This window comes from Euprymna scolopes, chromosome 13, assembly GCF_053919585.1.
Source record: "Euprymna scolopes isolate OS-2025 chromosome 13, ASM5391958v1, whole genome shotgun sequence".
NCBI lineage: Eukaryota > Metazoa > Mollusca > Cephalopoda > Sepiida > Sepiolidae > Euprymna > Euprymna scolopes.
Window position 1 is genome coordinate 63,621,142 of NC_136494.1, and position 19,687 is coordinate 63,640,828.

At 34.7% G+C, this 19,687-nt stretch overlaps 1 protein-coding gene across 3 annotated transcripts in view; it reads right to left on the minus strand.

Moving 5' to 3' along the window:
- Positions 1-19,176: 19,176 nt before the first annotated feature.
- Positions 19,177-19,687, minus strand: part of LOC145292050 (receptor-type tyrosine-protein phosphatase H-like) — a 337,274-nt gene continuing 336,763 nt past the window's right edge. For all 3 annotated transcript variants that reach the window (XR_013869540.1, XM_080138077.1, XM_080138078.1), the window contains one exon: positions 19,177-19,569. Coding sequence is in view for 2 of the 3 variants with exons in the window: in XM_080138077.1 (XP_079994203.1) it covers positions 19,541-19,569 (29 nt within the window). In the remaining variant the exon portion in view is untranslated. The remainder of the gene's footprint in view (positions 19,570-19,687) is intronic.

Here is a 19,687-nt window from a genome sequence, read left to right on the forward strand (position 1 = left end):
CTGCCTTATAAGGAAATTCTTAATCCTAGCGAGGGTCTGACCATAATTCCTCCTTTTTGGAGCTTGTTCATTCCAGCATATCGATAGAGGGATATATATGCGTATATGGGTCTGTATGTACTCTATATGTTTTGTCGTCTATGTAAGTATATAATTGCATACATATAATCTCATTCGGATTATAACGCACGAAAAATATTTCTTATTATATTGGATTCTAACCCATTTGGAACTTTTCTCTTTTATTAGAATTCTTGAGACTGTATTAATATCAAGCTTGCGTCTTTTATTTGCTCACGCACGTGGAAAATTTCTTTTTTTCTTTGATATATCATTTTAATTTTATTTTTATTCTACGCTACCGGGTACCCATTTTGTCATTTTTTTAATTTGTACTCTTCCATCTCTCTCTATATATATTCATGTATATATAAATATTTTTTCACATACCTGATTATGTTTGTGACTTTCCCTATATTTTCTCTGTTACGCTTATCCCACTCCGCTTTCCACACCTGTTCTTCTACGTACTCTCCTCGTGCGAAATATTTTTTTATATATACTCTATCACTCTTCCTTAACCTTGTATCTATAAATTGCTGTATCTCATGTCCCTCTCCTCTTTCGGAGTTTTTTTTTATTCTTTATACATACATACATACATACATACGTACATACATATATTAAAAAAAGGATTCCTACAGTTTTGACAGACTATGTATATCCACTGTAAGGGTGCCTGCGCGTGATATTTTGTGGCAAGAATTGCGCAATCTCCAACCACACCTCTTCTGAGTCGACATTGTTGAATATCAGTGGAAAGTGGAGGTTCACGACGAATGGAAACAATGCCGAGATAAGCAGAAAGCACATACAGCGTCTAGCCTTCCCAAATGGTAACCCATCTAGTACTGACCAAGCTCAACTTTTCTTAACTTCGGTAATCTAGGGAGAATCTGTGTGTCAACGTGATTGTGCCGTACATACATACATATATACATATATATATATATATATATATATATATATATATATATATATATATATATATATATATATCCCACTACGGATGCAATTCTCTATCTATATAAAAGCCAAGTACGTCCAAGGATGGAATACTGTTGCCATATCTGGGCAGGAGCTGCTAAAAACAGCCTATCCTGCCTTGACAGAGTACAAAATAGACTTCGTGGTTTAGTGGGGGATGCCCTTTTCTCTACCCTGCAACCTCTCTCCCATAGAAGAGACGTTGCGAGCCTGTCCTTGTTTTATCGTTATTTCCATGGCAGATGATCGTCTGAACTCCAATCTCTGGTCCCCCCTCGCCAATCTTTCACGAAAAACACCCGTCTAGCTGAATCCACTGTGAAAAATTTCCCCCACTCTATATCTGTGCCCAAATCAAAACGCGGATTCCATGAACAAAGCTTCTTTCTTAGAACTGCACGCCTGTGGAACTCTGTTCCGTCTGCCTGCTTCCCTCCGGACTACAACTTGGATGTCTTCAAGTCCAATGTTAACAAATTCCTAATGAACCGCCCCCTTAAGAAAACACTTCAGCAAAACTCCACACTAACGTAATGTACTTGCAATAACCCTTATCCCTGAGTGGCTTCCGGGCCTTGATAAGTGGTGATCACTGTGTAAAAAAAAAATACATACATATATATATATATATATATATATATATATATTACTCCTCAGTTTATTTTTACACATACTTTATTTCATCTTATTTATTTAAGGTTTCCTTCATTTTAGTTTAGGTTACTATATCTTGACTCCATCTCTCCCCTTCACTCCTTACATACATACATATATATATATATATATATATATTGTTAATATCGATCTACCTCTCATTGTTTACTTTTTCCTGTACTCACACACAAATATATATATATATATATATATATATACATAGATATATATATATATATATATGTATATATATTTCACTATATTTTTTACCAGACTATTATCACTGGCCTTATTCACTATATTATCAACTGCACTTACTGCATTCACTTTTTATCATCCGTTTTATTATCTTTAGCAATCTATATTATCTTAAACCATCCGTATCCATCTAATCCCACTGCTCACTGAATATGCAATTTATCCCGGTTATCCAACCATCTTTTTATATCTCTATATATCATCACACCATTTGCTTCAATAGTATATTATCCCCCTCTATTCCTTATAGCTCCTAATCTATCGCAATCCCCCAGCTTACTAAAATTCACCTACATTAATTTAACATCCCCACCCAATCATCCTAGTCCATCACACCCCTATATACGAGATACTTTAACACTCACAATTGTCCACCTACCTAGATGCCGCATTGAAATGCTTGTAAACTAGCCAGTTACACCGTTTTTCTGATGAGAAGCATTAGACTTTAAAATACTCAAGTATAAAGTGCATATAGTACCTCCCCAATTACTGTGTCTTCTTATTACATCGCCAAATAAATCTACGTATACCACCATATGAGGGCCTTGTCTATAATTCTTATATATATATATATATATATATATATATATATATATATACAGTTTTCAATAAAATAGGCGGAAGTTTCTCAAGAGCTCTTTCGGCTATCATCTCATCAGGAGAAAATCGATAGCGTACAAAATATTATGTTGAAAATAAAGAGTTCTAATGGGGAACTTATTGAATGTGCGAAAAGTACGGGGACACTAAACTAAATTTATTAACGTTTAAAAACGATTAACATTTTTCCCCCTCGTTGTGCCAATATTTTAATCGTTTTTAAACATTAATAAATTTATTTTAGTGTCCCCGTACTTTTCGCACATTCAATAAGTTCCCCATTAGAACTCTTTATTTTCGACATAATATTATTTTGTACGCTATCAATTTTCTCCTGATGAGATGATAGCCGAAAGAGCTCTTGAGAAACTTCCGCCTATTTTATATAAATTCTGTACCTCCAAACATTTATATATATATATATATATATATATATATATATATATATATATATATATAAAATCTTGATATTGCAAATATATTCAAATTTTCAAGAAAAAACTTTATAAGCCTTAAGGGAGGGTATACAAAAAAAAACTTATTCCATGAAGTTTCGATTCTTGTCATCACAGGGAAGAAGAGGTTTGCAAAATATTTAATAAATTTTGCAGGTTAATGCATCGCAGGAAACAAATAATATGAAGTTTATAATATTTGCATAAAAAAGTCATTTAACAGTTTTAGACAGTTTGAAGTGATTCGATTGAGAAAGCAAGAAACGGAAAAGAGGGCGGAAAGGGATAGGATGAAAATCCAATGGAGAAAAATGGGAACATCCAGAACAGAAACAACTCGATGTGGGTGTGTTAAACGTGTATCTGGATATCGCTTCTGCTTTTGATATTCCCTAGAAATTTCCTTCGGAAACTAGATCAAATCGCTTAGAGTTAATGGCGTTTATGCATAAATTACAGAAAAATATGTTTTTCAACAAGGAATACAACATTTTAAAGTTTTTTTTTCTATAATCTATGTATTTTCAACAAATGATAAAACAGATGAATGTTATAGTTCCGACACTCAGACATCACTTTTATTAAAAAATAGTTGACACATTGCGATAAAGAAGAAGTTCCCGTGATATTTTTGCTGGTAGTTTCAAGTTTAATTATTCCTCTGATGAGATGAAAATTTGTTGAAAATCCATGGATTAAGGAAAACATTTGAACATTTTGTATTCATTGTTGAAAAAAGATGTGTTGGATTTGTTTAATTTACAGAATTTAACTCCAAAATTTCCTTTGTACTATTGCTCTATCTCTAGCTTTTTATCTGATTGGAATTCTCCTATAAATATTGATATAATATTTATATAGACTTTAATTGTATAGTATTATACAATCTGTAATTTGAAAGTATTTCAAAACGTCAGTTAATATATTTATTTGTGTATGTATGCGTGTGTGTGTATGTGTGCGTATGTAAATATATATATATATATGATGATTGCAACGTCTTGTCAGACGAATGCCACTCCCTCAGACACTTAAAAGTCCATGAGCCCAAAAATGACTTTCATCGCCACAGGTCCATTTTAATAGTCTGAGGGAGTATCTATACACAGACGTTACAGAGTCTTACTTTGTACGACAGCTAAGTCTCTCTCTCAGTTCAAAATGTTGAGATCCAGCAACAAGCAAGAGCAAGATAGCCAACAACAAATTAACCTGCAGACCAGCTAAATGCGGGTACTGGTCTCCCGCTTTATGTTTTTTTTAAATCAGAGATTTGCTTCTCCTAGAAAGGTTGCCTTCACCATCGCTTACGGGAGCGCTCTCTACCCCAACACACATATACATACACACAAACACAAACGGTGCTAGTTGGCCGTTGACCCCCGAAAAAGGGGTTCATTCGCCCTTTGGAAGGTCTTGTTTTTAATCCTATGTATATATATATATATATATATATATATATGTATATATATATATATATATATATACATACATGCTTATGTTGATCAAAATTAATTTGATTTACGACATTAGCAAAACATAGATTATACTTTTTAAGATGTTAACCATTATTGCTTGCAGGACTGTTTTATGTTCGTAACTTGGTCATACTAAAAAGACAATCCAGTTTAGATCTTATCAAACTATTTAAAAAAATCACAAGTAAAAATCACTACTCACATTTTATATGACAGGCGATGCTAAAAGAGATGTATCTAATAATAAAAAAGTGGAGCTTTGCCAACGAAATATTATTAGTGCCAATTATTGTTTTCTCATTGTTGTGTGACAAGAAGTATTTATATAAAGCAAAATAAAATCGATACTCTTAATATGTAATGTAAATATACAAGCATACAAATACGATATGTTTATTTTTTATTTTAGATACAAAGTCTTCCCTTGAAAAAATATAACTACTACGAATATCTATTTGGCTGCACTCAAACTTTATTAGAATAACACAATTTGTATATTCACATAGAAAATATATTAATAAGCATTGCATTCTGCTTAAATAAAATAGATTAATACCGTAAGACACAAACTTCAATCGTTCTTGGAAGCTTTTCATATGCTCTAATAATATAATAATAATTTATAAATAACAAATCTTGTAATAACTTATGAAATTGATTATCACATATTTTGTATAATAAGAGGTTGCAGATAAACAAGAGGCAATGAATGCTATAGTTTTGACACTTGAACATCGCTTTTTTTAAGTTGACAGATTGCGGTACTTATGCAGAAAAGGTACCGTACTATCTTTTGCTAGTATTTTCAAGTTGTATTTAAGTTTTACGGTATATTTTCCTATATTAAATTATTATGTAATACAGAATAGTTACAAAATGCCCTGCCTTCTCCATGTTAGAATGGGTTTTTAAATAATAACATTTTTATTTTAGCACGGTACCTTCTTTGCATAAGTATCCAGATTGTAGTTAAAAAAAAATTATCACCAACTGTTAGTGAAAAGTTCCAGTTTTAACAAAAATATGATTGATAGCTGATTTTTCCTGCATTTGCGCTCTCGTGCTCTTCCCCGACAGAAAAAAGACCCGTCTACAAATAACTCCTTTCAAACATCGAAAAGAAAGTCAATATTAAACCTTGTTTGGAAGACGGATAAAGTTTATTCGACTTGATCATCATTCCAAATCATCGACTAGTAGGCTGGGGAGAAAGACAGATCGATAATCACTGTTTAATTATATTTTATTAGCGTATTTTAAAAATTGTTTATTCATACTGCTAGTTCTTCAAAGGAACCGACGACTTCACTCACGCACACTCCCTTGTACCAGATTATGTCACATCGGTTTATATCAATTCTCACAGAGATAGTAATTTCTGACTTCAGTTCCGCAAGTAGATCCCGACTGAGCTTCCATTTCTTGTTATTTTGAACTAATAGTTAAATACTAGCGAGTACACTCGCCCAATATTTAGCATGTCAATATGTATGAACTTAAACTGTCATTTTAGATATTTTGGTGAATGCAGAAGTTTGTTAAAAAACTCAAAGGGAAAATGAATACACTATTAAAACGTGAACAAGTCGTTTCATAATATGAAGACTTGTTCCTCATTCGATATTCGCGTTCTTTTGTTATAATGAAATAAAAATGATTTTACAGCCTTTGTTCCTTTGTTTTATTGTTTCCGATTTGTTTTTTGTTGGGGGGGTTTTGTTGCTTTTTTGTATAGCAAAATTTATGATTTTATGGTTTGGGGTTTTGCAAAACTCTGTCGTGTTTTGCAAAAGAATATGAAAAACAATAGCACAAATATTTGGCGCATTTTAGACAAAAAAAGTCTCTATCAAATAAAAAATTAAAAATGCAGTTAAATAATTGTGTAGTTTTTAATAAATAAAAGATATGAAAGCCTTAAACCTAAAATATCTGTATAGAGAAATATTCTGATAATGAAATAATAATTATGATGTGATTCGAAATCATCATAAAATCTTTATGTACCATACTTGTTTTTTTTTTATTCAATACTAATAATTCACCACTTATTAAAACTAAAACCACCCAAGAATAAAGGTTAATAAGATGATTATTTGATTAAATAGCCATACTATAGGGATTCCCAATAAAATGTATGCACTCTTTAAATTATCTCAACTTGTTATATGAATACGCTATATAACGTCCCCAAGAGATCTTTAAGAATAGAAAATGACATTTCCAGCAGGATGGAGCACTTCCGCACTATCATCATGTCGTAAGTGCATATCTTGATAGTCCCCGGCGAAACAGATAGGTAGAACGAAGCGTAAGTGTCGAATACTGTCCACGCTCAGAAGATGTGACCCCTTCCCCATGGATTTTTCTCTTTCTTTTTTGTGGACGGGTGGGAAGGTGGGGGCATGTTAAACACAAAGGTCAGATCACAAAACGAGCTACAATGAATAAGTTGAAAGCAACCATTGAAAGAAGATGTATAAACATACCAAATAGACTGATTAGGAACATTTTCGATTCAATCAGTAGGCGTTGTCAGCTGTCCATGTACCATAATGGCCAACAATTTGAATACTTTCGATAATTTGCTGGGTTCTATATTAGCGTTTTGATGTATGAAACTTTTCTTTCTTATAATAAATGTTGGTTTTATGGTCATTTAAAAAGTGTATACATTTTATTGGAACACTCTTATGAGGCCATTGTAATCGATGAACAGAATGAAGAAAATTTGATGACTTCAGAACACAGCTGTACAAGACGTTATTGGCATTCAACTTGATGACAAGTATTTTGTAATTTTCAAATAAGCGATCCCGTTGTAATAAGTTCCAAATACATGCTACAGATAGAATTCGTATTGGTTATCAATTTAATCAGCGTAAAACCGAAGTCTTTATGATTAGTTGATTTCTACTATTCAAGTACAGTTATTGAAAACACTAAAGCCACATACTGCAAAGGATGAATAAGGAAATGATAACATCAAATCTCTTTCGACGATGGTTGAGTTGTTCAGTTAATTATATGCAACATTATAACGTTGACACTCTGGTCCTAATTTTGTTACCGATTTTGTTAATGAAAATCGTTTTACACATGGCGTGATGTAAGCTACTTGATGTAAGGAGCTAACAAGAAAAAAACACCGATTGTCTTAAAGACAGGAAGTGCGTATTAACCTTAGTCTTAAACTTTTATATATATATATATATATATATATATATATATATATATATATATATATAGGACATTTATTGCTGTGAGTCTAGAATGAATTTACATATTGTTTTCGCTAGGAAGTTATCCTCTGAAAATGAGGAGAGATCCGACCATCGTCGTCAGAATTCATAGATGGGCAACAAGAATTGAAACAATCGTTTCAGATAAAGGGGAGTTAGATTAGAAGGGATGGAAGTGGGAGAGCGAGGACGTTGGAATTTAAATAAGTAGGAGGGTATATAATGAGAGGATGGGGTTATTATTAAATATTAATTATGTGTCTATGTTTATAGACGCTGTTGTAATTTATAACGGTTTAAGTTTAAAACGTTGAAAGATATTAGTTCTATTGTATATATTTAGGATTCTAATTTTAAGGTGGAAAAACAAATCTATCAGAGAATAAGGAATAGAGACGAAATCAGGACAAAAACGAAAAAAAGTTAAGCAAAGACTAAGGTTATAGGGATGGAAAAACATTCAGTTGGAAGACAGTTTCAAAAACTTGCAGTTTTGGGAAAGAATCTACTGGAATAGGAAGCTCTGTTACAATGACTTATAAAAACAACTAATTAACAAAGACCACAAGACAAAGTAGATCAAACAATTCGGGGCAACATATTCTATTATAGTATTTAGATAGAAAAGATTCAGACAAGTAACATTTCTATGAAAAAGAAGTTACGTAGAAGGAATGGTGAGGTCAATCAAAATACAGATGGGTTTTGCATGTTATGAAAAATCTTCAAATGGAATATAGATCCACCACCCCAAATATGATGACAGTACTCCGTACAGTAAAGCGATGTGGACCTTACTCCTAGCCAGATAGATGAACATTTTGTAATATGAGACGTTGTGGTTAAAAACTATTACTTCGTTAAAATCACTCTCGGAATAAAACGAGAGATACTTGCGTCTGAGGACTGTTTGTGAAGTTAATATTTCCAGGATTGTTTTGCTTTCAGAGCAAATCGGCCAAATTTACCTAGTATCGGTGTCGTATGAAGACCAGGATAGGTGGTTGAATTTGAGTATTGAGTTACATAAAATTATAGATTGTTCGAGTTTTGTTGTTGTTGTTGTTGTTGTTGTTGTTGTTGTTGGTTTAGTTAGTCAATAGTTGCGCGGATTATACTTGTCTCGTCACGATAATACTATGATTATTAGGGCTGTGACAACAGCATATTCTTTTCATTGTTTTGACTCTCGCGTATATATCTGACACAGTTAGACTCAGTTAATCAACCGAGAACCACATAACTCTATATAAAAACATATAAAATATTAACTGATAAAATAAAATATTAACTGATGAAAAGAATATTCTGTTGTCACAATCCTAATGATTATACTGGTGGGCCATGCGCGCCATATTGAGGATCACTAGCTTAGACGGTAGGAAACGTGTTATTTACAATCGTCAAAGAATTTAAAAATGTAATTGTGTTTGGGTCTCTATCAAAATATAAGTATAAAATGCGATACCGTATGGCATAAACGCCTTTCTCCGCGTTCAATTTTCAAGAGAGATTTTTGCATCGTTCAAATTCTGTGTACATTTTTCATTCACAAAATCCATACGAATCGGACCAAGAATTGACAGGTAAGTAGTGCATTCGCTTCCTTGTATTTAGCGCAGATGTATACACAATTTCCGGTCCCCTATACTCGGTGTTCGTATTTGAAATAAACAGGCTGTTTCCGAAATGTTCATTTCTTTTCACCGCGAAAAGCAAATATTACAAAAAGAATCATTTGCGAATATTCGTTTTTTTTATTATTTTTTTTAATTTGAATCTTAGCTTTTTATTTTATTTTTATTTTTTACCGATTCTTCAATTACATTTGACACCGCTGTCACATTCATGCCACACGAAAAGAAAATTACTTTCTGTTAAAATGAAGCATTTTTCCCCTATATGTGTCAGCAGATGTGTTCACTTATTTTTAAGTGTGAGTTCGAATGTATGTGTGAGTAATAGAGAGCGGGTGTAGTCGAGAGTATTATATTAAAAGAGGATGCAGCAAACACCTTTGATTATATATTCCACCGTACAGATACATGCAGCCTCATATGTAACGGAGGCGGACAGTAACAAAAGAAAGACATAGTTTCCAATGCTTTCCTATTTTAGCAAAGCTGCATGAATTTTACTGTTAAGACTGCGAGAATTTTATTGTTTGGATTATTCGGGTTACTGTCCTCGTCTACAGTGTTATTCGCAGAATGTTTCGACCGATGTAACTTTAGACTTTCTTCGGGTGTATTTTGTCGAACTTGGTAATCTTTCTGTCGAACTCGGGAATCTGCACAGAATTTTGACAGGAAGCCTTTACTTAATCCAAGGGGATTGCATGCTCTCGCAATGGGTCAAATTCAGTTGGATATGAACTCTTCTAAAACTTGAAAGTTTAATAATGAGTGCAGATGATACGAAAAATATAATTGCGAATTATTTCAGATCTCTACCCGATATCATCCTACCCCTGTTAATTAAATAAAAGATTCGTTTCGAAACTCCGTAAAGATTCCCGAGTTTGATAAAAAATGTTCTCGAGTTTGACAAGACACACCTTAAAAAGGTAAAAACTTACATCGGATGAAACATTGTAAGAATAACACTCATTATGAGAACAATAATCCGAATAATACAGCTAATACAACTTCACAAACATGTGTAATTATTAATAGAAATCTTTATTTTGATTGTGTATTTAACGTAGGCTAATTCAACTAAATATTATTAATTTTATTATATTTGAAGAGTTTACAGTGACTTAGATGTCTTTGACAGTTTTTTAGCACGATGGTCTTCTCAGGAAAATAAGATATTACGGTATCTCTGGAGGAGTACTTAACATAATTAGATCTTTCTTAAATAAGAAAATAATCCAGGTTGTCAGCGACGGTTGTACATCTAAACAATATGATATAAATGGGGTGTACGTCAGGGGTCGATACTTGGACCGTTATTATTCCTAATATTCATAAATAACCTCCCTGATGAAATTGTTTCTGAGATGAGTATATTTGCTGATGACACCACGTTCTATAACAGGCACGAGGGGAGAACAAATGAATGCATATCTAAAGAAATGGCAAAAAGAGGAAGACCTAAAATTTGTGGTTGAATGGGGACAAAAATGGATGGTCACATTCAATGCGGCCAAGACTAAGCTTATTCCCTTCAATAATTACAAGAAACCTTCTCAACCACTAATAGCTATGACTAAAGAAACATTATCTTAGTGCACTTTTTTTCAAACTCATTGGTCTAACGTTCATAGGAAACATGAGCTGGAACAGATACATTGGAAGAATTGCCAAGGCTGATACGAAGAAGGTGGGCTCCCGCTACCGTGCTAGAAAGTTACTTGCGCTTGAAAATATCCTGTATCACTACAAGGCACCATTCGCCCATGTATAGAGTACCGTTGTCACACGGGTTCATTTGCTACTTGTCTCTCGCTCTGGGACAGGGTTCAGAAAAGAGTCGCCAACCTGATAGGTCATGAACTGTCATCTAAGCTGCAACCTCTGTATCTTCGACGAAATGTTGCATCCTTCTGCCTGTTCTACAAGTACTTTAATGGTGAATGCTCTGACGGGCTACAAGCCCTTGTACCCCCTCGAAGTAAATAGTACCGACAAACCCGACAAGCAGCAAAATCCCATCCCTTCACAGTAGAGATCCCTAAATGTAAGAAAGCCTTCTACTCTAATAGTTTCTTCCTCAGAACTGCTAGACTTTGGAACTCCCTTCCGAGTTCCTGCTTTCCCAACTGTACTGACATTCTGAAGTTCAAGTCTAATATAAACATATATCTAGCTGCTCAACTCCCTACATATTATCCCTGCAAATAATGTCCCTGATATTAGCCCACTACATGAAAGTGGCACTGTGCCTTGTTTGGCGTGAAAATGTAATGAAAAAAAAATATTTAGATTAAATATTTAGAGTAAATTTTAAGTGAAGTAAATATTTTATTTAGAACAATTAATTATATTACGAGATTATTTCAATTTAAATAAAAGAATTGCATTTTATTTAACTTTAATAGATTAGTTCAATTATAAATAGATAATATATGAAACTACATTGGACTACTTAACGTTATATGACGTTAATTTAATATGAATAACGTTTACAAAGATAGTATTTAAGTGAAAACCTCCAAAAATAATTGTGCCAGAATTATTCCTCTTTAACTGACTATGTTCTAGTAATTTTCTACACAGAATTCCAAAGCATGAATAAGCACAATCGCTATATCTTTAAATTAAATATAATCACTCTGCATTAAATAAAAATTCAAATGAGATAATATTTAATTTAATTTAATACCAGCCCATTTAGGTGTTATTTTTTTCTTTATGTCTAACGCATTTAGAATTAGACAGCACTGTTATTAGGGCGCCATTTACTGTCGATTTTTGTTTGTTTGTTTAACGAGTTTTTTCTGAGAACGACAGATTTTTTTTCGATTCAGAATTAGATTGTCATTAGAGGAATTAATTAACAGCGTTTTAGTCATGCAGTTTCTAAGTTGCACTTGATACATGAAACCAGAAGCCAATAATTAAAGAAATGTATAATATTTAAATAAATATAAATTATGCGCTTTTATATACTTAATTAAATATTGTGTCTTTATATATATATGTGTATATATATATATATATATATATTATTATTATTATTATTATTATTATTATTATTATTATTATTATTACATTTTCACCCCAAACAAGGCAAATTGCAACTTTGGTGTAGGATGCTACTTTCAGGGGCAACAACTACTGGGGTACTATGTAGGGATTTGGGCAGCAAGATGTCGGTTCACGTTACACTTGAACTTCTGCACGTCAGTACTGTTGGGGAAGCAGGGACCTGGAATGGAATTCCAGAGTCTAGCGGTTCTAGGGAAGAAACTATTGGAGTAGAAAGATATTTTACATCTAGGGATCTCTACAGAGTGGGGGTGGGATTTAGCAGCCTGTCGGGTTTGTCGAGGGTGCTCACGTCGTGGGGGCACAAGTGATTGCAGTTCGTCAGAGCATTCACCACTAAAATACTTGTAGAAAAGGCAGAGGGATGCAACATTTCGTCGATGGGACAGAGGCTGAATCTTAGATGCCAGTTCAGGGCCTATCAAGTTTGCGACTCTCTTTTGAACCTTGTCAAGGAGCGAGAGTCTAGTAGCAGATGCACCAGCCCAAATGTGACAACAATACTCCATACATGGGCGAATGGTGGCCTTATAGAGGTACAGGATACTTTCGGGTGTTAGTAGTTGTCTAGCACGGTAGAGAGAGCCCACCTTTCTTGCAGCGCCCCTGGCAATGCCTTCAATGTAATTGTTCCAACTCATGTTTCCTGTGAACGTTAGGCCAAGGAGTTTGAAAGATGTACACTCAGATAAAGAGTCGTTGGCCATTGCTATAGGTGGTAGAAGAGGTTTCTTGTAATTATTGAATGAAACTAGTTTAGTCTTGGCGGCATTGAACGTGACCAACCATTTATGTCCCCATTCCACTACAGATTGGAGGTCTTTCTCTAGTGTTTCTGCCATTTCTTTAGAAATGTGTTCATTCGTCTTCCTCTCGTGCCTGATATATATTAGGTTTGTGTAAGAATAACGTTTTTTATCAGATATACATGCGTCAAAAAACGCCATTATTTTTGCATAAACCTAATATATATATATACTAATATATATATATATATATATATATATATATATATATATATATATATATATATAGACAGAGAGAGAGAGAGAGAGAGACAGAGACAGAGACAGAGATTTACAATTTTACATAATCATTTTTATACCTACAGACACTAGTTTTTACTCCTTTCGGAATCATCAGTGCAGGTATCACTATTGCCGCTGGGATTTGAACCCAGCCACAAAATCATCTTTAATTTCATTAGAAAAGAACATAAACCTCATGGCCACCGTCAGTCGCAACGAGAATTAAGTGAAATTAAACTTGTATAAAGCCAAATACAAGCATAAACGTTATTAAGAACAATCTTCAGTGATCAAGTGAACGGAAGTCGCGATCTCGCACGTAGGCGATCTGAACGACTTATTTCACAAACAGTGATCCACTGTTAAAAAACTTCTTAAAAGGGCGGAAATAATTATAATTATAAATGACTACTTTTATACACACAGACGCTAGAGAATCATTAATGCAGGAAGTCACGATTGCCAGTACCCTCAAAATACATCTCTAGATTGCCACGAATTACAAGAACGTGCCCACGGTGGTGAAAACAAAATTTTCAGGCACGGTTATGGTTTTTGGTGTGGGCCACATCATGCCACCTCACATTTTCGATGTCGGGTTGAAAGTAAACACCAACGTGTATGTGATCCTCTGGTTCAATCAGGTGGCCGCTAGCAGACCTGTGGTGGAACGTGTGGTGGAACGTGTGGTGATCCTCTGGTTCAATCAGGTGGCCGCTAGCAGACCTGGGTGGAACGGCAGGAGTTTGTGCTAGCTCAGAAGTCAAAAGAGGCCCAGGCTTGGCTTCAGAAAGAGTGTTACGACTTTTTACCCTTTCCTCACAGGCCTCCCTCCTTCCCGACCTAAACCCGCTGGACTACTTCTGACCGTTGCCATCCGCTGAGCATTTGTCGTGGTCCCTCCGACTCTTGTGAAAAAGGCATGCTCCCAGTTCCGGACCCGTATCAAAGCACTTGAAGTTGAAGGCGGCTACATTGATTAGATGGCAGCTCTACTACATAATCAAGTTACTTGAATTGATCTGTTCAATATAGGTTTTGAAATAAAGCTGCGGTGTTTTCTTTAGGACGACAACTTTATCATTCCACCCTGTATATGCGCAATGATTGTTTTTTTCGACAATAATACTGTTATAAGTATTAATAATATCAACGAAAGTGATTTAATAAAAAGGATTACAGTTTTAAAAGTTTGTCGAAATTTAATTTTCTGTGATATCCAAACAAGGTATTTTTCAAGAAAACTTCTGCTTTAAAATTTTATAATTTGTTTAACTATAGTATCGTTTTGCTTTGAAATATTTATTTGCAAAAAATATTTTTTTAAAATATAACTTGAACAAATTAGGCACACGACCAATCAAAAGTGTTGGGACAATGGGTGTAGTTGGTTATCCTAAGTCTCAAATACTTAAAATTGTCGATCCTACTCTTAACTAGAAATATCTCAGTTGACACAATACCGCATTCATAACAGAGACTGTCCCACTTAAGACAAACCCAAATTTGAAAACGTTTTATTGAAACCTAAATTTTTACAGAGATTACATTTCATTGGCGTCCATTTTGATCTTAGTCAAGAGGCCGAGGAAAGATTCAAAATAATGCACTATGACGAGGGCTAGGACAACAGCATATTCTTTTCATTGTTTTTTTACTCTCGAGTACATATCCGACACAGTTAGACATAATTAATCACCCGAGAACCACATCATTCTACATAAAGAAACTTATAAGATATCAATGGATATATACCTGAGAATCAAAATCAGGGAAAGGGATATGTTTTCATAGCCCTATTTATAATCAAGCATTTTTATTATTTATTTATTAAAGAAAAAAAGCACTTTGGTTTAATCGAAAATATATTTTATTATGTATTAATGGAGGTGGGTAGTTTAGTAGTGGTTCTTACTGCATGCGAACATACGTACAGGAATTACCCCCTCCTTTTTTAAAGGGATAGGGAATCCTATAAAGTGCTATATTCTCTTTTGAGGAAGATATTCTTTCCAAGGTCTACTTTCTTCTATTCGAAGTAGGGGAAAGTAGTGCAATATGTGTTAGATTGTCATAAAACTGTAACGTTGTCTGGGAACCAACACGTTGTAACCCACAGTCGCGAACAGACAAAGAAAAAAAAAACTTCAACTCGTTTTTTTTTTGTTTTTTTTGTACAACGACATTTATTTCCTCATTTTCTCGTTACCGCTGTCACGTCTCTCCCGTGACCATGCTCTCGAACGCCATCCACGCCTCTCTCGTGATCTCGAACGTTATTGCCGTCTCTAACGTGATCTCCTTTTAAAAGTATTTGTTTTCCTCCCGGATGGGGTCATTCCCCGTGCATTTGCATACGCATCTTCGCACCATCTTACAATAAAATCTTACCGGCTTTTACCCTCTACTTTAGGGTAAATTTAGTATATGCCTAATCACCTTGATTACCATCATATCAGGCATTACCTCCTCTTGGTAGAGAAGAGGTGACTACTGACAGAGTTTACTCTCTCGTATGAGTACTGTGTAGGATATATTCATTTGACATGATTCCTCTTACGCACTGCTTCATTTAAGGGGGGAAAGTGTAGTATTGTATTGTTTATTAGGATAACCTTCCGCTTTTGTTGTGGATAGTATTTATTCTTTTATCATGTTATCATCCTTTCAGGTTCTAACGCCTCTTTATTGAGGCAGAAAGTTAATGTTCATTCGTCATGAACCTATCTTCATAGCCATTACCGTTTTTTACGTAGTCAGTGTTGTATAAGTTCTACGAGAGGTATGCAATAAGTAATGCCCCTGACCAACTCCCAGTTGTCTGATCTAGCTGAAATTTTGCAGGTGTAATAATCTATATGTTTACGGGTTATGTGGTAAATTATAGCTCTGAACTAATTTTGGATTCTGTTTTGCCGGTGTTTGAACTGAGTCAGGTGTGAAATGGAGCCTGTTGAATGTCGAGCAGTGATCCGGTTTTTGTATTTGAAAGAACGCACACCACAGGAGACTTTTGATGAAATGAAAGAAATTTATGACCGTGTAAAACGCTGTCATCGTGAATTCAAACATGGCCGGAAGTCTGTGGAAACAGCTCCCAGACCTGGTCGCCCCCTCCTCTGCCATTGATGCGGCATCTGTCCGTCAAGTTGAGGCTGCTATTTTGGAAGATCGACGCATTACTATTCGCCAAATAGCCCAAGATGTCAAGATTAGTACAGGGTCTGTTGAAACTATCATTCATCACAATTTGCATATGCATAAGGTGCCTGCCAGATGGATTCCCAGGTTGCTCACACCATTCCAGAAGCGAAAACGCATCGCGTGCTCGAGGATGAATTTGGAGATGTACCAAGAAGATAAGTCAAAGTTTTTCAAAAGACTGATTACACAGGATGAAACCTGGGTGTATCACTATGATCCAGAGACCTAAGCCAAGTCAATGCAGTGGAAGCACTTGGACTCACCACCTCCAAAGAAGACAAGGGTGCAGCCCTGGCAAGGTCATGCTCACAGTCTTCTGGGACCAGGACGGAGTAGTGATGACAGATTTCCTGGCAAAGGGTACCACAATTACAGGAGCCTATTATGCTTCACTTTTGAGGAAATTAAGGGAAGCTATCAAAATGAAGACGCGGGACATCCTCCCTACTCTTCTGACCTTGCACCCTCTGACTTTCACCTCTTCCCAGCCATGAAGTTGTTTTTGAAAGGAAAGCGTTTCCCAGATGATGCAGCCTTGATTTCTAAAGTCACGTCGTGGCTGGAGGACCAACCTGGGGTATTCTACAAAAACGGTCTCCAGGGCTGCACCAAACGATGGGGGAAATGCATAAGTCGGGGTGGTTCCTATGTAGAGCAAGATAAATGACTGTGCCAAGTTCCTTTGCTCTACTGCTATGGGAAGTGGGTCATGAGCATTACTTATTGCACGCCCCTCGTATTCTTTCACGATAGAAAAAACTATGTGAAAGTTGAGGGTTGTATTTGCTAGAAAAGCAACAAAAAATTACTGAACACCTCAGTATTTAATACATGAATTTCGAAATTCATTAGAATTAAAACATAGCTTTTTACATATACACGGCGCAATATCTTGCCACGTGTTCTAGTCACGATTTGGATTAACTACTTTACTAGAGTGAAAAATGAAACATGAATTAAGATTTTATAAGCTTTTTTATAGCATTTCTAAATATGGGGGGCATTTTATATAGCTATTCGATATGGAAAGTTGTTGATGAGGCAAATTTAAAGAATAAACTATATCAATTAACCGATTATATGTTTTCTGCTGATAGAAGAATATATTTGGGGAATAAGTTGCCAAATCAGATGAAGAAGAGCAAAAAAGAGAATATTCTCAGATTTTATTTAACCGATTCAGAAGTAATTATAAAAGAACACATTCAGGACTATCGGTTGCAATATTTAACCGAGATTGTTCCATATTATATTATATTATATTATATTATATTAATTAGAGGAAGATGCTGTAGTTTACTTGAAGCATCATTCCTAGTGTGTCTGGAGATGTGTTTGAATGTTATAACGATGCAATTTTGTGGGAAAAGGGTGGCTGTACATAGCTTTCTTCTTTTTGAAAATGAGATATTTTTTTTTATTATTCAATTATCACCCCCCAACCAGGCACAGTGCCACTTTGAAGTAGGGGGCTACTATCGGGGTCATAAGTTGCAGGGTATTATAAAGGGATATGAGTAGCAAGGTGGCTGTTCACATTACACTTGAACTTCTGCATGTCAGTACAGTTGGATAAGCAAAATCCCGGAAGGGAGTTCCAAAGTCTAGAAGTTCTGGGGAAGAAACTATTGGAGTAGAAGGCTTTTGTTATAACTAGGGATCTCTACTGTGAAGGGGTGGGATTTAGCTGCTTGTCGGGTTTATTGGGGCATTCACGTCGAGGATGTACAAGTGCTTGTAGATCATCAGAGCATTCACCGTTAAAGTAATTGTAGAAAAGGTAGAGGATGCAACATTTCGTCGATCGGACAGGCTAAAGCCTAGATAACAGTTCAGGACTCTCTTTTGAAACATGTCAAGGACTGAGACACAAGTAGCAGATGCACCAGCCCAAATGTGACAACAGTACTCCATACATGGGCGAATGGTGGCTTTATAGAGGTGCAAGACACTGTCAGGCGTAAGTAGTTTTCTAGCACGGCAGAGAGAGCCCACCTTATTCGAATCAGCCTTGACAATGCTCTCACTGTATCTGTTCCAGTTCATGTTCCTGTACACGTTAGGCCGAGGAGTTTAAAGGAAGTGCATTCGGGTAATGTGTTCTTAGGCATTGCTATTGGTGGTTGAGAAAGTTTCTTGTAATTATTGAAAGAAACAAGCTTAGTCTTGACAGCGTTGAATGTGACCATCCATTTTTGTCCCCATTCCACTACAGATTGGAGATATACCTCGAGAATTCTTGCAACAGCACGATATCATCATGGTCCGGCACGTTACGTCGGTAAATGAAAAATTTGAATTTGAAAATTTTTTATAACTTTCAATTTTTCATTTATTCTTTTTATGTATACAAAATACATTGTCATAGCCTTTAAAAATGTCTGATATTATGTAAAGGTTCTTGCGAAATTTTAACTGAGAACATATTTAGAAAAAAACGCATAATAAAATAATAACAAATAAGCAAATGCAACTATAACGTATAAAGTGCCAAGTCAAATTTATTATTATACCATATATATATATATATATATATATATATATATATATATATATATATATATATATTGGTTTGTTTTTATTCGAAAGTATATATGTACATTTAGTTATGATGCATGTATTATATATTGAGTAATGAGAAACTGCGTTGATATTAATGTTGTATATTAAAGAGCAATGTCTGTAAATTAAATATGTAATTTATGAGCTGGATAAAAGCAGTTCACTTTATTATATATATATATATATATATATATATATATATATATATATTACCATCCAATGTTTTGATGATATTTATCACTGGAATGTATTTCCATGAAAGGCCGCAATGGCCTGCAGCAGCTCCAATATGTTTTACATCTGTGTATCATTCATGAAGACATCTGAAAAATATAAGATAAAATATTACTATAATTTTTCATATCAAGATGGAGATGAAATAGATTTCAATATTGATATTTATTCCACAAGAAATAATATCAGAAAACCATATTTATAAAA